The sequence below is a fragment of the Episyrphus balteatus genome, chromosome 2, assembly GCF_945859705.1.
Source record: "Episyrphus balteatus chromosome 2, idEpiBalt1.1, whole genome shotgun sequence".
Lineage (NCBI taxonomy): Eukaryota > Metazoa > Arthropoda > Insecta > Diptera > Syrphidae > Episyrphus > Episyrphus balteatus.
The window spans coordinates 70,987,650-71,014,338 of NC_079135.1; the positions used below are offsets into that span (position 1 = coordinate 70,987,650).

General features: G+C 31.5%; 1 protein-coding gene across 2 annotated transcripts in view; it reads right to left on the reverse strand.

The window, feature by feature from the left end:
- LOC129909315 (cubilin homolog) overlaps positions 1-23,256 on the reverse strand; it is a 33,248-nt gene extending 9,992 nt beyond the window's left edge. For both annotated transcript variants that reach the window (XM_055986400.1, XM_055986399.1), the window contains exons 1-19: positions 23,153-23,256; positions 22,808-23,083; positions 22,537-22,726; positions 19,525-19,628; positions 19,078-19,453; positions 18,783-19,016; positions 17,984-18,727; positions 17,597-17,920; positions 17,390-17,537; positions 14,264-14,454; positions 13,801-14,201; positions 13,608-13,738; positions 13,357-13,543; positions 7,538-8,531; positions 7,315-7,477; positions 2,012-2,358; positions 1,765-1,953; positions 1,146-1,641; positions 894-1,063 (exon numbers count right to left, since the gene is read on the reverse strand). In XM_055986400.1, the coding sequence (XP_055842375.1) occupies positions 894-1,063; positions 1,146-1,641; positions 1,765-1,953; positions 2,012-2,358; positions 7,315-7,477; positions 7,538-8,531; positions 13,357-13,543; positions 13,608-13,738; positions 13,801-14,201; positions 14,264-14,454; positions 17,390-17,537; positions 17,597-17,920; positions 17,984-18,727; positions 18,783-19,016; positions 19,078-19,453; positions 19,525-19,628; positions 22,537-22,726; positions 22,808-23,083; positions 23,153-23,241 (5,754 nt within the window). In that variant the 5' untranslated portion in view covers positions 23,242-23,256. The remainder of the gene's footprint in view (positions 1-893; positions 1,064-1,145; positions 1,642-1,764; positions 1,954-2,011; positions 2,359-7,314; positions 7,478-7,537; positions 8,532-13,356; positions 13,544-13,607; positions 13,739-13,800; positions 14,202-14,263; positions 14,455-17,389; positions 17,538-17,596; positions 17,921-17,983; positions 18,728-18,782; positions 19,017-19,077; positions 19,454-19,524; positions 19,629-22,536; positions 22,727-22,807; positions 23,084-23,152) is intronic.
- Positions 23,257-26,689: the final 3,433 nt, after the last annotated feature.

Here is a 26,689-nt window from a genome sequence, read left to right on the forward strand (position 1 = left end):
TGTTTACGAAATCAGAAATCAAAAAAACGGTTGAAAAAAAAATATGTTTTAAAAATCATCTGTTTTCTAACATTTAAATTTTATTTTAAATGATTTGAAATTTTATAATCTTTAATTCAACTTTTAACATACTTAAAAGTTTTGAAATTTAGCTAAGTTCTTTACTCTTCTTTTCAACCTTTTTTTACAAAACCAACTCAACTAAATCATAAACGAAAATTTTGCTTTTCGTTACACATTACGCAGCCTAACCAACGAAATTCTTACCCGTGCTAGAATATTTGGAGCGTATTCAATCGTTTGTCACAGACATTTTATTGTCCTGGTAAATTTTCTTGATCCAAAAGAGTTTTTTGACTTTGGAGACATATACAAATTTTCGTTTTGCTTCAGCAGCGTATTAGGCTTAATAATTTTATCCGAAAAATTAGAAAAACTTTTAATTTTCAACCACTGTTTTCTTTTTTTCCGTACAAAGTAGGTATTTAAAATTTTGAATACAAAAATCAGAAAATTTGAAAATACGTGACAATCACGGGACAAATAACAAAATAGGGGGCACTTATACGTCCCGGTTTTCCTAAATAAAAACCCGGGACAAGCTGTAGATATACGGAACTGTCCCGGGTAAACCGGGACGGATGGTCACCGTAAGTATGATACATTTTTGAATCTAAACAATTCTGCTTATAACTGATAGTCCACGAAAAAATAAAGTTAAATAACATAAAACAAGTCTCTAAATTGTTCAATGTACAGATTATTCGCTGTTATGAAGTGTAAGGAGCTCTTAGAAAGAAAACTGTTTAAATGTAATATTGTTTTTGAACTACCCAAAAATATTTTGATTTCACAAATATGTAGGTACAAATAATTGCTATATCTTATCTTACCTTTATATTTCTCTGACTTTGTAATCTATACATGTAGTCCACCGTGAGCATAATCAAATTGCCCCGCGGCACTGATATTCTCCAACTATAATGTGATAACGACACCATAAACGAGGGATATCTTGGTGACTCTATGATACCTTCCATTCCATTTAGTTCGTTATTAAGAGCTATTTTTCAAATTTAAATTTTTCAAAATTAAATGAAAAACTTAATTCACAATCATTTTAAATTTCTATTCCATGTTCTTACCATAACTATAATCAGCAAGAAATCCTTTCCTTACATTATCATTGTCACTCCTGAACTTAATCCAAAGCGATTCAAATCCAAGTAATGGATTCGGTATATCATCACCACAAAAAACACCAACAAGTCGACCAATACTGCTTCCCTCTCTAACTTCTAGATAATCTGAATTACAATCCTGACTATTTTCGATGTCCATTTGTTGAATTTTAAGACTTAACCAATTGCCCACCGAAGCTTTTATTTCCCAAATACATTCGATATTAATTGGATAGGAATTCGGATATGAAGGAGATGCAAATGTTCCATGGAGAGAATCAAAACTGCCACCACAATTATTATCCATAATTGAGTAATAAACTTCTAATTCGAAAACGAATTCTGTTTCAATCTTCATTGTCAAAGCATGTCCGAGGGAAGTCACGGCTGGTGGATGTTTGTAACAGAATTTTTGTTTAGGATTAATCGAAGTTGTGTTGGAAAAGTCACCATCGTATATCTATTTAAAAAAATTAATAAATATGAAATGAGTGGTACACTTTATCTACGAAAGCCCATTTTTGAGTTAATCTTGATCACAAAATTTGGTTTTTCTAAGTTTTTTTTCAAATGCAATACTAACCAAAACACCATCGCAATCATCGGTTATATTGAGGATCGTTAACCATGGTCTAAGTCGGACATGGGTAGTTGTTAAAGTCACATGTTTAGTTTCATCTTCAGCTACAAATACCCAAAGGCATTCTTTTTGATCAGATCTTTCCAAACGAATGCGTCCAGTATCATTAACAACTATACGTTTGCCACAATTCTACAATAATACATTACAAAATAATAAATTGTGATTTTGGCCAAATTTAACTATTTACTTCTTTAAATGAAATTTTAAATCCTTTGAATTCTGTATCAGCATCCGTATCGAATACAATCAAAGCTGAATTTGAAGTTGTTTGGAATGTATTATCCTTGGGCAACTCTTCACCACACAAATTTTTCCATGGTTGATTGCCTTCAATTTCTTTACTGTGGTATATTTTCAAGGCATCCATACTACACTCATAGCTGTCCTCAAGATCGAGTTCTTCGAGTGTTAATGTCATTGTGCTATGTTGAGAAACCTCAACATACCATTCACAATGCAAATTTGAATCGTAGTTGTGTGGATAATTGGGTGAACTAATAACTCCATTGCTTAGTACGAAATTTCCGCCACATTCTAAAAAAAAAATATCAACCAAAAGAGATGAGATTTATTTTATGATCTTTGTTAGTGCTATTAAAAATAAGCAGATATGTAGGTATATTAAGGTGGTCCTTATATTGCTTTTTGCCAAAATTAATCAAAAGAAATCACGTTCAATCCGGAAGAGGAAAGGAGTCAAATAAAAATCTAAGAAAATTTTTCTCAGTATTTCCAACCGGATGGCGGCTATCCAACTGCATATGTCCAAAATAAGGGCCACCCTAATGTACTTATATACTATACATTGTTTAAGGACTATATATTTTTGTCAAGCTTTGGGTTATAGAATCAATTAAATAATTTTTGTTGTCAATAATTTTCTTTTTAAAATTACTTAATACATTATTAAAATTAAATCTCTTATATTAACCATGTTTTTTTCTAATGATCAGTAACAACTCATTTTCAATTTTGTTTGCATTTGTTTTAAAAAAGAGTAGCCATGAGCTGTAAAAAAAAGGGCTATTATTGTTTTACTTGAAAATGAGAAGAAATTTAATGATCCCTATTGTGAGTTTCACGTGAACAAGATTCCACCCGGAAAAATTTAATTTCATTTTGATCTTTATTAATAGTCCAGTCATTATATATACATTTGGAAATGCAAAATGACCGAGAAAGCTTAATTTTGGATATGTTGTATGGGGTGCTTAAAAAAGCTTAACTTGAAGTTTTCGACCAAGATTTCCTATGAGCTTTTTCCGCAAAAACTTTTTTGACAATAACTCGGCTATCCTTCGAGATACGAAAATTTTACAAGGAGCTTTTTTGTAGCTTTTACCATGTTCTACAATTCATGCATACACATTTTTTGCGTATCATGAATCGTTTTCGAGATATCGATAAAAAAAAAGTCAAAAATTTACGACTAAAATTTAGCTTTCTCGGTCATTTTGCATTTCTAAGCCGTTTTTTCCGACATAATGGCCTATAAGAAAATATGCGAGGCAATCGACAGCTCTCTGCTCAAGAATAATGTTTAACGGAAAAAGTTAGCTCGCTTCGGCTGAAACTCGCACTTGCTTTTAAAATTTTCGGGCGCACAAAAATATTTCAGGTATGGTAGAGTTGCCTATTTACGGCCGTCTCCAGTTTCCGGCCACATTTCGGAAAATCGTTATAACTAGTGATTTCAAAGAGGTTTATTCCAAATTTTCATTCGTATGCTGTTCTAACATATAAGAGAACAGCATAAGTGCAAAATTTTGGAATAAACCCAACGAAAGGTGAACGGAAACTGGAGACGGCCGAAAATAGGCAACTTTACCAAGTGGAGATCACGATGGGGCTGAGTAGGTTATGGACCCAGGTATGGTAGAGAGATAAAATATAAAGTTCAATTGCTTAATAAAACGTGATTCAACAATTGCAAAAAATCTTCTAATGGCGTTGTTCGAGGAAAATTATCTTAAGGAATTTGTATGTAAGGACCTGAAGAAGACTCTAAATGCAGAACAAAAATAAAATAAGTAATAAAAAAAAAATCAAAGTGGTGATAGTAATACAAGAGAAGGCCTCCAACGTACTTTCGACAAGAAAAATATTGCTTCACAGTTTTTTTTTTTGTGGAAATCGTACTAACCCTTAAGTACCTACTCAGAAATAAAGTTGGTTTGGGATCTGTGATTTAAAGGCGCGAATTCAAGTGAATGGAGATAATATTTTCCACTGGCCGCATTGCTTCCATCATTCGAGATAGTAGTTGCTGCTTTGGAAACGATTAATGTCGAGAAGTTGACAATTGATTTCGTCAAAAATTTAGAAGATCCAAATTCAGTTGAAATCAATGGAATTCAAATGGATTAAAAGAAAAAGTATAGGCTACCATTTTCTGGCATATTTATAATCATTAATATCTACGGCTCTTGGTAATTCTTAATTTGCGGAATAGGGAAGTTTTTACTTTGAACTGTTTGCACATTCATTAGGAAAATTATACCAATTCTCAGAGACAGGGACTCGATACAGTTAAAAACTTCCCAAGGAATGATCAAGAAATAACATTTAGAGGAAACATTTCAAACTAAGTTTTGAAGCAAAGCAGAGTGTTTAAGTGACGAACTTATCCTCTCAATGCAAACGCAATCAAGTGGTACACTTATGGATCGAGTACTGTTCATTGAACTGGAGCAGGATTATTTTGGCCTAGGTAGAACTAGAATTGTGCAGTTTCCTAGCATATTTCAAGCGAAAATAAACGTTTAAAAAAATTTTACAGAACGATATACCGAAAGAAAATACAAAAATATAAATAATTGCCATCATGTCACATCGCCAGACCGTACTTAAAGCAATAAACTTCTATCCTTTAAGTACAGGTAAAATAGGCATTAAAAAAAAAGAAAAAAATTATTACAGTCATGAAACTTGGCAAAAAGTTTGCTTTTGGGATAAGAACCAAGTACAAAAAAAGTCTTTAAAAAAATTGGGGGTGAAGGTAAAAAATATAGGGTCAATGTGGGTAAATGTAAACAATTTCATGTCTTTTTTTTCTTTTGACTTTAGATTTTAATATGATTTTACGGAACAACTTGACAGGTATCTTCAAATGCAAATATGAAATGATGGCAATTCTTTTTTATAAATATAAACAAATATTAACCAAATTGTTTAAATTGCTGTCAAATATGGCATGTTTACAAATACCCCTCCATGTTTGTGTTTTTTTACAAATTTGGGGTAAATGTAAACAGTGGTTTAAAATTGAGAATTTCCTCTTTATCATATGGATAACGACTTGAAAAACGTTCAAGAAGGTATTTGAAAAAAACTTTTTCCAATTCCAATAAAAGTTTTTGTTTTCTTCCTTTGATTCTTTATATAGGCACCCAATATGCATCCTGAGCAGCTCTGAACGTCATATTTTTATTTTTTTTACGTCAATGACCGATTTTGCAACATCATTCACTGAAAACGATGTGTTGGCTACTTTAAAGTGTGACTCCGTGGCACTTTAGCAATAGTAATTGACTAAAACTACTTTATTTTTATTAAAACCAATAATTTCAGCAAAAATATATGTTTACATTTACTCCCAGAATACGTTGTTTACATTTTCCCACCATGAAAAATATTCTGGGGTAAATGTAAACACATGCAAATCGACATAAATGTCCTGTATTTTAAAATTTGTTTGTTTCACATAGAATCTACATCAAAATTCGAAACTAAAAAGTATTTGCAAATTGTACTGACTTAATTGAATCTGCATAAATTTTTAATATTTCTGAAAGACTAACGACTTGTTTGACACTTTAAAAAATTATCTTTCACGGAAAATACGCTCGTCGAATGAATTCTCTCTTGACAGCAATGAGTTTGAAGTATAAGTTAAAAGATACATGCGTCCGCGATTTGTACTTATGTTTGCGTCAAAGAGATTTAACTGAAGCTTGTTATGAGCCATGTTCTCATTTACCCCTGTTTACATTTACCCACATTGACCCTACTGAAAAAAATTGTTTGTCGAATATCATCATATGACACATGTTTTCAAGGTATTTTTTGATGCTGAATCTAATGGCATAAAAATAAAGTCAAAACGATTGCTCTAAGAAAAGTTATTGCCGATTAAAAACAAGAGTGCTTGTTTTTTGACTTCAACAAGTAAAATATAATCGAAACCCATGTGAAAAACATGCTACACTGATAAAATTCGGGATGAAGGTTTAAGATAAAGCAGGGACAAAGGATTCATTAAGTTCTTTTTTTGGTGGGTTAAAGTTGTGTGTGAGGAATGTATCATAACAGCTGACTTAAATTTTATTAATTTTTAAAACTTGGTGTAAATGTTTTGGTTGGTATAAGAATTAAGAATCTATAAAGTGTACAAAATTATCTTGAGTGAAAGGGTGTTTTTTTTTTTTTTTAAAGAAATGATGAAATTCGGAATTAGTACCACAAAAACTAGGAAAAAATTGTTACACCAATGAAAATTGGTAAAAATGTTTCATTTATAGCAGAAACCAAGAACCCGAACAGTCTATACAAATATTTTAGGTTAAAGGGTGTTTTTTTTTGGGAAATAGGGAAAAATCCGCGATAAGTCCGATAAAGTCACAGGTATAAATGGTACTCTTGCCAAATTCATTAAATATGTTCTGTTTCCCATGGGAACTACGAATAAATGTAATTCTATAAGTTTTTTTTTAATGTGAAAGGGTGTTTTTTTTTAGAAGTAAAGAAAAAATGGGTTTATTTGAAAAAGTGTGTAATACTAGAGTAATATTAGTGGTACCCTATTGACATTTAGCAATTATGCTACTTTTAAGATAAGAAACAAGAATCTTAAGTGTCTATAAAAATATCATGGTTAAAAGGGTGTTTTTTTGAGTGAAAACAAAAATGATGGGTCACCCTTATGAAATTTGGTAAAAACATTGATATTGGTATAGAAAGCAAGAATAAAGAGTTTTCATAAAAAAAAAAAAATTGGTGAAAGGGTGTATTTTTCGAAGAGACAGTAAAATCTGCAATTGGTCCCAAAAAGCCAATGATTCATTTTATTTATGGTGTTGATGACAAATTAAACATCATCGAATCATTGGCTTTTTGGGACCAATTGTTTGAGGAAGCTAATCGAACTATATTAGGTAAATAACATAACACTCTACTGGGTCTCATGAACATGTTGGAGTAAAAGATTCCATAGCAAAGGCAGGCAGGCACCACAGCACCTCTTAGGGATCCAGATCCAGAACCATATTGCGGTATGGGACATATAACATGACTAAATAAAGGAACATTCTCTAAAAATCTCTCTTCAATTATTCCTCGAAGCACTTTTTACAACGTTTTCACTATTTAGACAATAGCACTACTGAATTTGAGGTCGCTGATATTTTATATAATTGATGTAGTAAGCTCTAAAATAGGCCCCTAAAGTTCTTTGAGTTTTGTACCATCTTCTCGCTAAAATATTATACTTACTTGAGTCAATAGTTTTGTACTTTGCCTTAAAGCCTCTTCCATTTACATAATTATCGCTGATGAATTGCACATACAACGATGGGCCTGAGCTTGTTATAGTAATATTGTTTCTTTTTCCGCAAAACTTTCCAATAGAATGACTCATCTGGGCCGTATTCCAAATCTGTTTTGGAAAAATTGATAGTGAAATTTTGTTTTACTATTCAAAAAATTCAAAACTAACCTCAATGTGATCTTTTGTACAATTAGTTGAAACTTCTAGGTCAATTTCTTCAATTACCAATTCAATAGCTTTGCCTATTGTTGTCTCTATCTGCCAACGGCACCCAGTATTCTTTGTATACGGATTTGGATAACCTGGCGAAGTGAATTCTCCAGTTGGTCGATGGAAATTAGCAATGCATCCTCGCATTGCATATTCCATACTGAAGTAAATCGAAGTACTGTTGAGTACAATTTGGACTTGCGACGAATTCGATTCCAAACGTTTTGCTTCGTTCAATCGAATTACTGTATTATTTCCATCTATGACGTAGATATAATCTTGTTTTGTTGAAGTATCTTTTTTGCCAACAATTGCAAACTCCATAGATATTGGATTTCCTGGAGGTGCTTGAATAATCCAAGTGCAATTTACTTTGTTCGGATTTTTATCTCCAAAATTGGGACTCTCAATTGATCCATGCGTTGCATTCAGAATTCTATTACAATCCGATGAATAACTTATATAAAATCCACGATCTGAATTTGAACTATCAGTTTGGAATCTTATCAAAGCATCGCTAGAGGTTGTTTCTATGCTCATCGGAGTGTTTTCGGTTTTTTCGCAATATCTTCCGATTTTTCTTTTTTCTGCTGTAGGGCCATCAAAAATTTCGACAAAATCAAATGAACAAGATAGAAGAGATTCCAGAGAAAGATCTTCGATTACCAGGGAAATTGTTGAACCCTTGCTGACACTTATTCTCCACTCACATTGTACATCGTTGCCATAGTTTTGTGGGTAGAATGGTGATGCAACGGAACCATGATCAGAAGCTAAGACACCTCCGCAACCCAATGAAACTATTTGCCACTGCAGACGGAATCCACTTCTGACGATTTGAGAATTTGATTTGAACGTTAAATAGATTTGATGGGTGAACGATGGAATGCGACTCGGGATGGTTTGCCCACAATATGTACCAATTATGGGGGATGAAGCAGAGCCACCATTTCTGTAAAAGTAAAAGAAGATAAGCTTTGAACTGTAATAGTGGGATATAAAGGAAACAAATTTGGCAAAAGTTAACTCTGTCTTCTGTACTTGGTCGAGGGCTATGTGAAGTTGGCACCCCCAAATGCTATTTTTTTTTTCAAACCTGCCTGATTCGATTGCCCAAGGTTAGCCCAGGATAGCCCAAGATTTTTTTTCGCTAGCCCACCCTTAGTTCTAAAATTATAGATAGTAAAAAAATTTTTTTTTGTGTAAAAATTGTTGGTTTTGCACTGTGATTCGTTAGCCCAACGTTAGCCCAACTTTTTTTAATTCTTTATTCCACTATTTTTTCAAAAGATACAATAAAAACCTTTTTTCATTTTAGAAACCGATAAAACTGTGTTACAAAATAAAAATTATGTCAATTACTTTGGAAACGACCTACCAGAGGTTGTAGGTATTACTGAGTACATCATATTTCGGCACTTGAAATTTTTCGTAGACCCTCAAAAGGACCCCGCACATTTTGTATGGGAAGTGGCCCTCGGTGAAATTGTCTGAAATCTTAGTATGTTGTTCTCTTGAAGCCCTTGATCAAAAGTCGATGTAGGCAGAAAGTCGAAAAATGGACAGTTTTTAAAACAACGTGTTTTTTCCGATGACTATCTCAAACTTTTTAAAAGGGATAGTAACTCTCTATATTGTGTTTTGCTCTATTTTTAGTGGCATCCATAGGTTTTTAGGGTCGCTGAAACCGAATCCGAAGTCCATTTTGCCCCATCACGTCAGGTTTTCAAAATAACCTCAAAAAATATTAGAGCCTCAAAAATTTTTGTTTTGATCTAGGAGTGCGACTATGTTTATATGTTTTTCGGTCGCTGAAACCAGATTCGAAGAAATCTATTCTTTGTAACTACGTTTGAAAAATTTTGATATCGTTTTTGGTTGCTCAAACACAAATTTTAAATACTGTTAATTTTTTCTTGCCTATGATAAAACAAGCCCAAAAAAAAAAGTACCAATACTTTTGACCGGACCTACCTATCTTTATGTATTTTGACATACTAAATCCGAATCTGAAGTCAGTTTTGCCCCAACACTCTCAAAATTTTGATAAAATTGCAAAAAAATTATGAAAATTGGGGTTTAGTTGCAATAAATTGAAATTTCTTTCCCAAAAAAAAAAACTATAACTTCCACAATTTCTAACTGATTTTAATGAATTAAAGCTTTTTTTATTCAGCATAAATAGCTTAAACGTTCTACAAAAAATTCCTTGGCATCAAATTGATTGCTTTAACCGTTTAGAAGATATTCGTATCCAAACCAATGCCCACTGATTTCAATATTTTTTGTATGACACGTATGCATTGTGATTTGGATACGAATATCTTCTAAACGGTTAAAGCAATCAATTTGATGCCAAGGAATTTTTTGTAGAACGTTTAAGCTCCTACAAGAACACGTCTTGCTTATTTGAAAATAATACATTTTCAGTGAACTGGAAAATTTTTAAAAGCAAAAAATGTTTTTAGAAATAGCTATTGATTAAATTTTTTTCTTTTTCTGCGCTATAACTGAAATAAAATATTGAGTGCATTTGTTTGGATTTTATGTACTGCAGTGGCGTAGATAGCTTTTTGCTAAGGGGGGGGACAGATCTAGTTCGCAAATTTTTTTTAAGTTTTAATAATGCTTCTTTGTATTATTTTTATTCTCTTTAAATTGGAGAAAGTTCTTTCGGTAGTTGACGTAGAAACCAGCAGTGTAGCTAATATCTTTAATAAAATATAAATACCAGGACAACTTTTTTCGGTGCAGCTTTCGAGCGCTTTCAATGAGTTCATATAGGAAGTACCTATTTGTCCTTCTGATCAAATATCTTTTCTGAGTTTTTATTTCTTCACACAGAGAAAAATATGACCAGGACCACCTAAATACCAACAGATTTCCTTATTGAACTGTTTTATGAAGAAACCTTTTTAATATCAACAATTAATAAGGTTTTTCCATAGAGATTTCTTATTATTTTCATGTACAAAATCTTTCAAAATTTTTTGTAAAATTTTCATATTTTTTCCAACTTGGCACTAGAACAAAAATTGTGACCAATATTTCTATAGTAAGTTGGAATAGGTGATCCCGTACATGATCGTATTTTTTTTATTACAAAAACAAAACCGACTTCCATGGATCAAAACTGGGTTTTATGGTTTTTCTAATAGTACTGAACAGGCACCAGCTTTGCAATACCTACAAAAAGAATTATCAAAATTGGTTCACTCGGTCCAAAGTTATGAGGTGACAAACACAAAAAAAAAGTACAGACGAATTGAATAACTCCTCCTTTTTGGAAGTCGGTAAAACAATTAGGAAATCCCGATTGTTTAAATAAATTTCCTTCTTGGATGAAAACTATAAGGAAATCTTATTGTTTTTGTTCTATTTTATGTGGTCTAGTTTTTGGTAAAACTCAACAGTTTCATTAAATTTTTTAGCTGCTTTGTCTATTTCAGACGAAGAATCCTTAGAAAGAACCGGAAACCCTTCTAGTGTGTTTTCATGGTTTGTACATTTTTCTCCAAGGCCCATTACATAGAAATCGAGAAAAAGATTGAAAACAGTAACACGAAAATATTCTTTACTGTACTTTGAACGGAAGGGTTCGAACGATTCTTTTGTCGCTTCACTATTCTCTTATGTTTAACGCCTATATCAAGGATTTCAGCTAATTTTTCCCATATACAAAAAAATTTCGAAAATGAGTCGTCTTCTGCCCGTTTAATTTTTAGTTGATCCCTTAAATCTTTAGCGAGCTCCTTTGCTTGGACCAATTCTAAATTCACTCTTTGAAACACCGACTTAATGGCAACGAAAGTTGTTAAACCATATTTATAACCTTTAAACTAATCAAGAACTCGAAATCCATAGCGTTTTTTTCAAAGTGCGCTTCTTCAACTTATTTATTCATGACTGTTTATACTGCACAATTATCGATCCCAATGGGGGGGGATATATCCCCCTGATCCCCCCCCTATCTACGCCACTGATGTACTGTGTTTTTTTTTTTTTCAATGAAATGGTTTTAACGCAGTGCAGGCAGGTAGAAATAAAGTGGAGTCTTTAACTAAAAAAAAAAACAACCCTAAACCACGTACACTGAAAAAATACTAAACCAAAAATTACAATTTGAATAGAATTGTAATTTTTGTTGTAGTATTTTTACTTGCGATATAGGTACTATAGGGCAAGTTTAGGATTCGTAAAAAAAAATCGAACTCGAGATAACAATTTTACATGACATTACGATGATGGAGAATGCCAAAAAAGTGGGTCCGGCAATTCTGTCTGTCTGTCCGTCTGTCTGTCTGTCTGTGTGTACTTCGAGCTACCACCTAAACTAATGGAGCGATTTCCTTCAAACTTGGTAGTTAACAGTTTTGGGTGATTCCCTAGAGGACAAATTGAATTTTTTTTTTTAGGACCAAAACTAACGGTACCTTTCATATAACGGAAATAGAAAAGTTAATTTTTTTCAAAAACGACTCTAACGATTTTGACTAAAATTTTTGTGTGTAGTGTATCACATTAAAGCTTCCTTTGGAAAAAAAAAATATTTTTTGAACCGTTACTAACGGTACCTGCTATAGAATGTTTTTTTTGAATTATGAATTTCTCGTAAACGACAAAACATATTTTGACCAACATTTTTTACAGAAACGTTTAAACTATCGTTATTTAAAAAAATTTAAATTTTTCAAAAAACACATTTTTGAATTTTTAAAAAATACTTCAAAATTTTTTTTTGAAAAATCAATTTTTTGGAAACGGATTGGTAAACAATTTTGAAATTCCCTTTTTATGTGTAAATTATTTATTTCTTAAAAATGGCATACTAACTTTTTTTTTGTAAAATGTTAGAAATTTTTTATATATAAAAAATTATTTTTTTAAAAAACGGCTCTAACGATTTTCGAAAATTTTTTTCTAAAAATTTCTTTTTATACAAGAAATAAAATGGCATACTTAGTTCATTTAAAACGGTATTTAATTATTTATAAAACAAGATTTTATTTTTTTTTCACTTATGAAATTCCGTGAAAATATGATATACCTTATTTTGTTCAATGAAAACCTTTATCATTAGAGTAACTTTTACCATAAGAGCAGGTACGTGCGACTTTATTATTCCTAAGAATAAGCTCTAACTGAATATTAAAAAAATTAGCCCTTATGGAATAGTTTTTGAAAAATTAATTTTCAAAATCAAAATTTTGAAAAAAAAAAATACTGAAAACAAAAATTTTCAAAATTGAATGCTCTTATTGGGTTTTAAGGGAAAACAGAAAACCCAATGTAAAAATTTCTTGTTGTTTTCAAAAAATTAAATAATCATTTCTATCATTTTTATGGTTTTCTCATGAATTCTGTATTCAGTACTGGAAATTGAAAAAGGATCAAACTGCAGGCATAAGATTTCGAATACAAAAAGAATTATAAAAAAAAAATACAGACGTGTTGATAACCTTCCCTTTTAGAAAGTCGGTTAAAAAAAAACAAAACTCCTTTTTTCCCAGAAAGTGGACGAGTTGTTTAATTAATTTTTGAAACATTTATCTTTCTTCTATTATTTTTCAAAAAAATCAGGGTTGTATGAGGATCCATTAGAGTAACACAGAATTGGATTAACACTAAATAAATTCTTTTTTCATTGATAACGCCTGAAAACTGATCTGTCAATTTTTCTTACTATGTCTGGACACCCACCATCACCGCCACCAATGGATTTTAGTAGGGGCCTTAATCCGGCAGAAAGTTTACTTAAAAAACACAGTTTTACATACCTTATTTCCAACCAATCATTTGTGCAGTTCTCAGAGTCTTCTAAATCAAAAGTTTTAGTAAGCAATTCAATTTGATGACCTGGTTTTACTGAAATTGTCCACGAACAATTAACATCTTTTGGATATTCATTTGGCCAATTTGGAGATTTTAATTGACCAGTAGAGGAGAAGATTATGCCACCACACACTGAAATAAAATTTAAAAATTATAAATAAAACAATGTAATTCTTCTAAAAATTTAAATTCTCACAGGAAGAAACATCGACAAAACTATATCTTGCCACAAATCCATCTTCCGTGTCTGTAGAATCTGAAGTAAACTTGAGAGTCACTATATTCGAAGCACTTACTAAAGCTGGTGGTAAATTACTACCACAGAATCTAGAAAGAAATATGAAGTCGTTTTTGAGATTCTCATTTTTGTTTCAAAACCATCAACTAACTTATGACTTGGTGTAACCTCGGATGTTATTTGATCGGTATCAAAGATTTCCAAGTAATCATACAGACAATCATTTGACTGTTCCAATCTAAATGATTCCCAAGTAATTTGAACGCCATATCCTTCTGGAGCCATAATATTCCAAGTACAAGTTAAGTCATTTTTATAAGTGCCAAGTCCTTGATCCGATGGTAATTTTATGATACCCGATGATTTTCTCAAAAGTCCACCACAATTCTTGCTGGTGTCAATTAGAGCATAGTGAGCTTTGAATCCTTTGCCGGCGTTTGTTGAATCTGATCGCATCGTTAATGTCAGCAAACTTGTATTGGTGACAATTCTTGGAGGAATTGTTTTACCACAATAAGGACCAGCAGCTGTTTGATTGTTACCATCAGCTATCTGTAAAAGGAATATTAGGAGTTAGTTTGGTTGATTTACTTTTGTAATGTGAAAATACTTACAATAATATAGTCAAACCAGCAATAATCGATGCCTTCATGACTTTCAAGATCCATGACTTCGAATTCAAGAGAAACTATTTGATGAGCTTCACCAATGATTTCATAGATGCAAATTTCGTCAGAAGGATATAAACTGGGATAGTTTGGAGATGTTATTGTGCCAGTGGGGTCTTCGAAGGTGTATTCACAAACTGGAAATAAAAAAAAAGTTTTATTTCAGAATGAGTTAATCCTGCTTTTAAACTTGGATAAAAGTAGTTCAAGAAGCAAAATATTAGCAACTAAGTTAATCTCAAGAACGGGAAACCGACGAAGTTATGAACACCAGACGGAGTTACGCGCGTCAAAGTTACGAAAAACCGAAGTTACGAAAAACCGAAGTTATGAAAGACCGAAGTTATGAAAGACCGAAGTTACGAAAAACCGAAGTTGCGAAAAACCAGAGTTACGAACACCAAAGCCATGAAACGATGTTTTTGGGTTGGCAACCATTGAGATGAACGATATACTGGAGGAACGTACCAAAAAGCTAGAGCGTATAGGTTGAGTTAAGGCAAGAAAAAAATTGTATGGGACGGGGGTGTCTATTGCCCTCCGTTTAGCCGGGAGGGGGGATTTTCAAAAAAAAAAATTTGGAAAAAAATTATTTAAAATCAAATTTTCAACCTTTTTTGCTTGAAAACCATTTTTAAAAGTAGAATAAATTTAAGAGTCAATTATATTTATTAATTATAATTATCATAGAAATTATAATTTTTATTAATTTTATTAGTGATTGTTGAGAAATTGTATATGGGTAGGTAAGCGAAAAACGATCTTATTCAAAATATGAAAACAGAATTTGAAAACTTCAATATTCAAGTTTTCAGATATTTAATTAAAAAAGAATTGAAACTACCGTTTTCACCTCTAGTTGTAAGAACTAGCTCGCAAAAAATAATTTACAAATATTTTTTTCGTTTTTTTTTTATTATTGAGATTCAAAAGTCTGTCAATTCAGTTTTAGTTTCTTATTTATATTTCAATTAAAAAAATGATACATCGTATGCAAGGAGAACACTTTTCTAAAAACTTGACTTACATAGTTTGAAAAAAAAAAAAATTGTTAAAAATCTACAGTTACACCTTTTAATTACCTTTTTGTTAAGCCAATAACTTTTTCTTTTATTTTGTGTTTAAATAAAGCAGTTTTAAAAACAGCTTTTGAAAAATTTGTTTTCATACTCAAAATTTAAAAAAAAATTTCAAAAAGTTTAAACATTCAGTTGTTGTTTTAAGATACAATAAGGTGACACATCAGATTTACCGTGAATAAATCCTTTTTTCAACTTTTTTCAAGTTTTCAGGCTTTTTTCCAGTTTTAAGCTTATAAAATCTAATAGGTGCATATTATAGGAAATAAATTGCACGACTGGGGTCGCACGTACTTGCTCTTATGGTAAAAGTTAGTCTAATGTTAAAGCTTTTCATTCATAAAAATAAAGGAAAATTTAAAATTTGATATTTTCACGGAATTTCATAAGTGGTGAAAAAAAAAATAAAATCTGATTTTATAAATAATTAAATACCGTTTTATATGATCTTTTACAAAAAAATAAGTATGCCATTTTATTTCTTGTATAAAAAGGAATTCTCAGAAAAAAATTTTCGAAAATCGTTAGAGCGGTTTTTTTAAAAAATAATTTTTTATATATAAAAATTTTCTAACATTTTTCAAAAAAAAACTTGGTATGCCATTTCGAAGAAATAATTAATTTACACCTAAAAACAGAATTTCAAAATTTTTCACCGACCCGTTTTCAAAAAATTGAATTTTCAAAAAAAAAAATTTGAAATATTTTTTAAAAATCCAAAAATGTGTTTTTTGATAAATTAAAAATTTTTTTAAAAAATAATTGCTTAAACTTTTCTGTATAAAAATTTTGGTCGAAATCTGTTTTGTAGTTTACGAGAAATTCATAAATAAAAAAAACGGTTATATGGCAGGTACAGTTAATAACTGTAGAAAAAATATTTTTTTTATTTCCAAAGAAAGCTTCTATGTGCTTTACTACACACAAAAAATTTAATCAAAATCGTTAGAGCCGTTTTTGAAAAAAATTAACTTTTGTATTTCCGTTACATGACAGGTACCGTTAGTTTTGGTCCTAAAAAAAAAAAATTTCAATTTCTCCTCTAGGGAATCACCAAAAACTGTTAACTACCAAGTTTGAAGAAAATAGCTCCAGTAGTTTAGGCTGTAGCTCGAGGTTCTTACAGACAGACAGAATTGCCGGACCCACTTTTTTGGCATTCTCCATCATCGTAATGTCATGTAAAATTGTTATCTCGAGTTCGATTTTTTTTACGAATCCTAAACTTGCCCTATAGTACCTATACCGCAAGTAAAAAGAGACTTGTTAAATAAAAAATATACTTTAATTTGAACTTCTAAAAATAAAACATTAAACAAAATAGAATTCTTTCGCTCAAGGGCAGCCATTAGACTAGCGTCAAATCAAAGCTTAGAGTACTGCATTCAAAGTGTGAAGTTTTTTTAAAAATCGTATATGTGTGGTTATAACGACATGACTTTTATGTTGTTTGAAACTTTACATAAGATACGCTAAAGTTTTATTATTAAACATTTCTTGAATGATTTTTGTAATGATTCTATAAATGTTAATAAAAATAAATATCACATTCATTATGCAGGACTGCAGTAGTTCTGCAAAATAGAACTTCCATTTATTCAGTAAAGGACTGTCTGTTGAATAATTTGTCTAACTTATTAGAAATTTTTGTCATTGTTTCTAGGAACGAGTAATAAATTAGTCAAAATTCACTCGTAATTATAGCAACATTATCAATTCTGTTTTGCAGTCCTGCATTTATGAACTCACCCCTTATTTCAATCTCCCTAGAGCTCAAATATTCTCCTAATTGTATTTTGAGGAAATTTTCGGTATGCTTTATCTAAGATCCCATAACTCGTGCTATCAAATCAGAGTACTCGAAGTTTATTAGGTGCCAGAACTACCTAACTAACATATTATAAATTTATATAACGTTGGCTATTTCGGTAACCGTTAAAGCATTTCTATGACCTTAAACATGCTTTTCCCTTTTGAAGAAAATTGAACTTACTTGTTCCATATGACAATTTGAAGGTTCCTCCTTTCGATGAGTAGTTTATTTGAACTGCATTGCCTGTTGATTTGAAAACTGGCACATTCATCTTTCCGCACCATCTTCCTGTACTGATTTTTTCTCCAGAACTATTTACATCAAAAATCTTTAAAATAAAACAAAATTAATATCAAAATGGAAATCCAAAATAAAGCATCTACTTACCTCAAGACAATCTTCATCGCCCATATTAAATTCAACTACATTCAATTGAATTTTAAGTCCCAACGGATACCGCACGATATATTCACAAGACAATGGACCTTGAAAACCAACAGGAGATGTAATTTGACCACTTCTATCAGTATAAGTTCCACCACATCCCGGAATTCGTTCCATAGTCGAAGCATGAATTTGAAAGCCCACATCATTGCCCTCATTGTCCGAGTGGAAATGTATAATAATTTCATTTGATGGCAAAGTAAATGGCGATGGATTTGAAGAATTACAAAAAATTTCCAATCTTGATCCAGAAACTGCATCGGTAATCTGGAAGAGCAAATTTTTCTATTCAAATTTTCCGAATAAATTATTTTTCAAGAATCCACTTACCTCAACATAATCATGATCACAATCAGCATGTTTTTCAATATTCAAACTGAAAAACACCAATTTGATTCGTTTATTATTGGGAGCCTTCAAATGCCATCTGCAATCCCGATTCCGGGGATAATTTCCAGGTGATCCTGGTGACGCAATCGTTACATGAGAATCAAATTCTTTAACTCCTCCACAAACTGGATCGATTGATGTCCAAAACAGCTCAAAACCTGCCTTGGCTGTCGAGTTATCCGACTTGAACCAAAGATAAATACTATTTGTCGTGGTAATAATATGACCACCCAATGGAGCCGTTGAACCACAAAAACGTCCAATCAATTGTGAAGCTACTGTTTGACCATCATGAATTTGCAACCAATCGAATCGGCAATCTACCGAGTCTTCGAAATCAAAATTTGCAAATGTAATGTTGAGAACTTTAGTTTCATTTGTGCGAATCACCCAGGAGCACTTGGTATTGTGGTTGTACAAACTAGTTAAAGGATATTTCAAATTTCCCTGTTCGGCTGCAATGAATTGTCCACAACGGGACCGCTGCGTAGCGCATAATCTGCCACCATAACCTTCGACGCAGTCACAAGTAAAGTTCGATCCATGTGCTCGACAAGTTCCGCCATTGCGACATGGATTCATAACACATGGATTTAAAAGAGGTTGGCAATTTGGTTGTTTGAAACCGTATTGGCAAATGCATTGGTATGATCCACTTCCGTTGTCCATGCATGTGCCTCCATTCTAGGATGTCATCTTTTTCTTATTTATTCGATATAAAAATATTTTTTTCACTCACCATGCAAGGATTTGGTGAACACAAATCATTACCAGATGTCCTGCAGCCACTCGGTCCAACACCATTGCCAATCATACCCAAAGGACATGTACAGACAATTGAGTTTGCAACTTCCGAACAAGTTGCAGTTGGATGGCATATATTATTATTGGAACATGAAGCCCCTGCGGTTCTTGTGCAGATTCGTCCATCACCCGACCATCCAATAGGGCATTCTCCACAATGGAATGATCCCTGAAATGAAAGCCAAACAATCAATGATATCCTTTTATCTATTATTGCATAGTCTTCATACATAGCTGTTTATACATGCAACAAATGGATTGATACTACATCCGCCATTATTGATTGCACATTCATCTAAATCACGACATGCTAGACCATTACCAGTGAAGCCAGCTTCACATGGAGCACACATATAACTTCCTGGTAGATTGATACATTTAGTTGAACATGGACTGCTGTATTCCTTACATTCATCAACGTCTACGCTACATGCTGGAGTCAAACCATTTGTTGTCCAGCCCTGTTCGCAGATGCAACGATATCCGAAATTGTCATTTATATTCACACAAGTACCATGACCACAAAGTTCAGTGTTTGACGAGTGTAAGCAATCGGTCTTGCGTTGGCTGCAATGCATTCCTTGCCAACCGGATGTGCAAATGCAGCTATAAGAATTAGGTAGTAAATTATTAATATTTTTGAATGTTTTGTAGTACAAAAAAAAAGAGTTAATTACCTATAGCTTCCGAATTGATTAATGCATTGGGCGCCATTTTGACAACCCAAATCTGTTCCAACAAAGAGTGCACATTCGTTTACATCTGTTGAACATGTTGTTCCCTAAAATGATAAAATGGTGTTTTATAAAAACAAAAAAATTTCAAATTTAACACATTTAAAATAAGTGGTGAACTGGTTCAAGGGGTTTTTTTTTTAAATATGGTAAGAACTATAATTTATCGAAACTCGTAATAATTGGAAGAAATAGAAGGAAAAAAAATAATTCTGGAAATATCTCAGGAACCCGATCCCCAAGAAACTTTTAGTTTTCAGATTCGAATAGAGCTTAAATAGACCCATTTTTTTATGTCTCATTTCGTTGGATTTGGAGGAAATTAAAAAAAAAATGTTTCATAATTTTTGAAAAAGTTATGCAATTTATTGAAATAAGCATGGTTAATTGAGAAAAAGTGTTAAAAGCAAAATTTTTACACTGCACAAAAATTTATTTTTATTTTATAGAGGTTGGTAATTTAAAAAAAAAGTTTTTTTACAATTTTGGAACTAAGGGTGGTCTAGAGAAAAAAGTGATGTAATTTGTTGGAATTAGCATGGTTAATTGAGAAAAAGTGTAAAAAGGACAAAAGGACACAAGGGTGGGCTAACAAAAAAAAGTGATGTTATTTGTTGGAATTAACAAGGTTAGTTCAGAAAGGTCTAAAAAGTTCTATTCGTGTACTGAAAAAGAAATCACTTCACACCATTTTATATTTGTTTTATACGTTTGAAAAATGTTTGGATAGATTTTACTACAAATAAGTAACATTTGAGGGCAATGAAAACACCAGTGGATTTAATTTTTCTAAATTATAAAGGTCACTGTGGTGTATGCGTACTTTATTTTTTGTGGTGAATAAAAACTTATTCTTCTATAATTTTTAAACTAAGCGTAGGATAGCGAAAATAAAATTTGGGCTATCCTGGGCTAACCGTAGGCAAACAAACCACGGTTTTAAACTAACACAATTTGTTCGGTTTCTGATATGAAAAAAAGTTTTTTGTTGTATCTTTTGAAAAAAAAACAACAATTTTTATCCTGAATAAAAAAAAATTATTTTTTGTAATTTTTGAGGTAAAAAAAAAATAATTCCGTTTTAATTTTAGAACTAAGGATGGCTAGCGAAAAAAAATCTTGGGCTATCTTGGACTAACCTTGGGCAATCGAACCAGGTAGGTTTGAAAAAAAAAAAAAATAGCATTTGGGGGTGCCAACATCACATAGAATTGAATTTTATGAAAATCCCTTGAATTTTATTTGAAAATCTTTAAAAAAAATTTTAATTTATTTTACCTGAACTCATATATTCACTTCAAAACCAATTTCAAGACTTCGGCCAAAAGATATCGGTTTGGGAATGTAAGAAAAAGGAAGAAAAAACAATGTGTGGTTGAAAACATCTCAATAACCAAGCTACTTTTGGTTTTCAGTTATGAATAGAGCTTAAAGAGATCTTTCTTTTGAAAACCAACCAATGTTGCCGTTTTCTCAGAAATGCGCGAATGAATAGCACGAATCATATTTAGCTGAAAAATCTTTAGCTTATTTGTTCTATTTTTTGTTCCAGGGCTCAAGTCAATTCATTACACAAATTCATTAGCTCGTTTTCAAAAAATTACATTTTACAAAATTAATTTTGAAATTTTTGTAATATATTCCAAAAGTGATTTTTTGGTAAACGTTTATATATTTTATTTTTATGAAATCACTTAGGCACTTTTATGACTTGCTATTCGCTAGATAAAACTGCTTAGATGACACTTTTGTACCCGAATAAAAATGGAATTCCGCCGAACCACCTCCGCCGGAGCAACGCTCAGTATCTTGAAACAATGGTTATTTTTTTAACAATGCTGTGAATTTGATCCTGCTATCATAAATTACACAATTACTTTTCAAACTTTTACTTATGCCTGATTCACAACATTTCGAGACGACGCACAGTGGGACGAGTGTATGGGAAAAACGGCGAAATTAATATCTCTTGTTTTAATGATTGGAAACTAATTATTTTGCCTGTTATCACTTATTACAATTAATATCTATCTTATAAACTCAAAAGTACATGCAGCAACCCGCTATAAATGCCCTTTCCCCCCACCTGCTATGGAAATAAAAGTGCTGAGCAGCGAACTTTTTTTTTTGGAGTTCATCTTTTATTTTTTCTGATCTTTTTAATGTTTCTTAAGCTTTATTTTGATTTTGAGTTGCAAATTGGATTTGCTTAATAAACTTCAAACTCATTGTTTTTACGGATTTCTTACTTTCAATCCACGTTTTTAAAAGATCACAATTTTTTATTGTTGGAGTTAAGCCTACAAAAACGTCAATAATTAAAAAAGAGCAAATTTGCGCAAAACTTCTTTTCATGATTTAGTTAATATATATATAGAGCATCACAAAACAAGATGAATATCAATATGAAAATTTAAGCGATTTTTAAATACCTCACTTAAATCCGAAATTCACATTTAATAAAAAATTCATGCACTTTAGACTTCATATTAAATAAACCACGAAGTAAACACAATTTTTTATATTAAAATATGATTTATTATACCTTGATCAATATTAATATCCGTGGCATAATTATTAGTTATGCGCACAATAAGATTAGCAATAAATTTAAATTATAATAAAGAAAAAACACTGTCTATGAAAAATTTCCGCTAGTCACTGTTTGCCGCTCTGTAACTTTTGCACGAGTTTACAATTCCAAATAATTTTAACGCATTTAGACTAAGTACATATTTAAGATGTCTTACCAATCACTTAAAAGTACCGCTAAAATAGATGACTTTTTTATTTATTGCTATGGGTCGTCCCACTGTGCGACGAAACAAGAGCGTTGCGAGATTGAAAAATAAATATTTCATGGTACCTTTTCAAATACGTTTTTTTATCCTTTTAATAATTTTCCGATTTTTTTCTATTGATTTGAACTATTCAAATAAATATTTCTTTACTCACCTCAAAGCCTTTTTGGCATTTACATAGAAAATCATCAAATAAATCAATGCAAGTTCCACCATTATCACACGGATTGCTTTTGCAATAATTGCGCTCTAGTCTCCTAACCACGCTTTGTACCCTGTTCTCCAATGTTGTTAACCTGCGTTGAGTTCTTCTCAAGACATTGGCCGGATTAGATATTTGTGTTCTTAATGAAACAAAATGAAAAAAAAAAGAAAAATGAATTTAAACGGAGATATACGCATATTAAAAACTTTCAAACTTATACCTATTTAGAAGACGATTAAGCCTAGCGTTCAAACCACGTCTTCCCAAAAGTCTGCTCTTCAAAAATTGAACATCTTCCTGAAGAATTCGCAAAGTACTTCCACCTATCGGCAGCTCACTGCTGGTATTCGTTAACCAAGATCTTTCACCAACTAAAAGTGCCATTAAATCATAGTCATTGACTAAAAGTCTTGATCGCCCATTCAAACGTATGGTTATATTTTTATTGATTCCAGCTTCGAGGATCACATTTCCTTCGGTGGTTATTATTTTTGGACTATTGAAGCGCAAGAAAAGGATAAATTAATTTATACTTTGAATTAAAATATTGCCATTTTTGACGTACGATTTTTCAATGCTTGAATTCACACCAAGTAAAAATGATAGAAAACAAACGAGTGCTAAAAGGACCCATTCGTCACTTTTTAAAATCATGATGAAATACAAATTTTACGGAACATCACTTTGGTCCGAATTCACTGAAATTTTATATCCAACTGAATAATTTTAGGAGATTGATTTGAATTGAAGAAATTTTGGGGGCGTTCTTTTCATATCTAGTGACAGCGCTATTGGGAGAGCATACGCCCAATAAGATAATATTTGTAACTTTTATCTTAATAATGGGATTACATACCTATCTATTATATTTGGAAAATATAGTTAATAATTTAATCTATATAGTCCAGGAAAAGTTCATAAACAAAATTTTGACTCCACTGCACCATAAGTTTTATTCAAGGTAAAATGTCGAAAATATCGTTTTTTTCCCATAAAAATCGAAAAGTGTGCATTATAAAATTCTCTATTAACATTGATTTGAGACTTTTGAGTCCCTATTGACCGTTTAGAGATACTGAAATTTCAAAAGGTCGAACATTTAAATTTTTTGAATACAGGTCATCTTTAAAGTAAGAATGTTTTTTCATGCAAAATTTGTAGTTTGTACCTCACTTAATTGTCTACTAATTTCAGTTAGACGTCGCACAGTGTGGCCGATGGTAGGAAAAGTTGGCAAACATTATTTTTGTTCGTTTTTAAGTTTGTTATGGGTAAAAATACTATAGTAAAGTGCAAAACTAAGACAACTCTTGTGATTCTATGAAAAATTATTAAAATTATTATTAAAGACGCACATAACTAAGAAGGTATCTGTTACCTTTAGCTTTGAAGTTGTTTGAGAAGGAAAATTGTTATTTAATTTTTCAATACTTTGAATTTACTGGTTTTATTATTTAAATAAGGTTTTTCTTAAAAAATATAGTTTTATCGCTCAAAGACTTTTGACCTGACTCATTAATTGGGTTAACAAAATCTTCTTAATCAAAAAATACACTGGTCAACAAAATTCAACTTTTTTTTGTTCAAAGAACCAAAATATACTTTTCTGAAGGATTTAGGAATACTGAACTCGAATACAAATTCAGAAATATTCTTTTAAATGTTTTTGAGGTTATGCTAATTGTGGGTTATTATTTCAGCAGAGTTTGACGCCGTGATCTGTTTTCCTTCTTCAAAAAACTGTTTAAATCTTTCCGATCTTATTTTATGCATGAGATATCTCAAGATGAGTTTCCATTTTGTTGATCAAGACTTTTCTTAAGTTTTTAACCAGCACACCGTACAAACTCCCAGTTGTGGCTAATAGAATAATTATATGGATGACTATGGATACGAGTTCAGAATCTCTTACACCTTCAGAAAAGTATAATTAGGTCCTTGTGTCAAAAATCTAGTTGACCGGTATTGTCAGCACTGTCGGAATCTGAGAAATATATAAAAAAAATGGTTATTTTTAGATAACTTCACATAGTGTTTACTCAAAAAGGGGCAAACACGGGCAACATTTTTTTAATTGACACGAAAGATGATACTGTCATCAATAAAGGGACACCAAAAACAAAGCGCCACTTCACATCGTTATGAACTTTTTCTCAAGGAATTTGTATGATGCACACAAAACACGACTGATCTTAAAGACACCGAATTCGAAAAATTATTTCAAACAAACTACACACTCATAATTCAAAAGAGAAATGAGAATCTAAAGCTTTCCTTTTGCTTGTTATTCCATATTTATTTCAAATTTGTATCTTTTGTTTTAACGAAATAGCCTTAAAACTTGAAACACCCATGGGAGCTAAAAAGAGTTAAATAACGAATAATTTCGTCAATGGTGACATTTTAATATGTAGTTACTCTCCCCGTTAGGCTAAAATCGTGGAATAAAGGTTTTGTGCAGTCTATATTAATCCCTCTATTGAAATCTATATTTGGCAATTTCGGTACAAATTAAAATTAGCTATTTTTGCCAGCTTTTGATACCATTGGCCACACTGTGCGTCGATATATATAGGTGTTTTCGAATGCAAGTCTTAAACGGTGAGTTTAAGGGAACAAAATTTGTACAGAATTTCTAGATTACAGTCTAAAACAAAAATCCTCTTTGAACCAAACCATATTTTTTTTGTGTGCTGTCAAATGTCAAATGGTATCCAATACTTTATCAAAAATTAAAATAATTTTTGGATTTTAATGAATTTAGATCTTGATTTACAGAAACAGGGTTCTAACGAACTTTTCAAGTCGAGACATCAGTTTTATTTGACTAAAATTTTATTTGTTTTAAATTAAAATATTTTTAAATTAAAATATCATTTTAAGTTTAATTTGTGGTATGTTGGTACAATATTCTAAGTGTATGTACATGTACATATGTGTATGTATATTAGAGTGGTTCCTATCCGGGAAATTCATTTGGATAGCCTCCATAGGGTTAAAAATGTTAAAGAACAATTTCCCAATTTTTTTTAGATTTCTATTTGACCTCCTTCCTCTTCCGGATTTTACATGGTATTTATTGGTATTCTATTAGACTCGCAGGTTGTACCGGCAGAACTATTTAGAACTTATTCATGACCATCCCCCCTGGAATTTCCAAAAAAAAAAAACTAACAATAAAAGGATCACCCTAATTATTACATACTAGGTTTTTTTTTTAAAGGCGACTATCGATCTTGTCATTTGCATTAAATTTTTTTTTTGAAAAATACTTAACAAAAATTCCCAAAAAATTTGAGCAGAAATGGTTAATAATACGACAAAATTGTGTATGTGTAAAAAATTCTCAGAATTGAATCTACATACATATATCAACGATTTTTCTCGGGATAATAAGCTTAGATTCGTTCATTAAGGCACCCTAATAAATATCTACAGAACGCTTTTCAGAAGAGAAATTCTTTCTTGATTCCAAAAAAGAATTCACTCAAAATCACTATTGTCTTTTTAATTGGCATGAAAATGACAGCTAGAACGCTTCTCAGAAGAGAAATTCTCTTCTCGATTTCAAATAAGAATGCACTCAAGAAGCACTAATACATAAATACTCACTTGTTTTTCTTTCAATTTTTTTTTATTTTCTGAAATTAATTTTTTAATTTATTTTCACACAAATAAACGCATTATATTATGCTTTTAAAATGTTTCGCAAAACGTATTCCCCATTAATTTGTTGAAATATGTAGCTACCATTTTTATTGAACTCCAGCTCTTTAGGTAGGTCCAAAAGGTCTTGAAATACAGCACTTCAAAAGTTAACAATGTTTCTCATAAAGGAGATGAGGCAAAGGCATACCAGGAATGCGACTGATGTCAAATTAAAGCTGAATGCTATACAATAAAAACTGTGAGGTTTTATTAAAACCGTTTGTGGGGTTACTAAAATATTCACTTGTGAATATCATATTTTTAATGTTTTTTAGTTAGAAGCGTAAAGCTTATATTCATTCATCACAATGCAGATATATGTCTTCGATTTGTTGCGATTAATTACGTTTACTTCGATCACGATTTTTGGAGACTTAAAGAGGAATAGGTATTT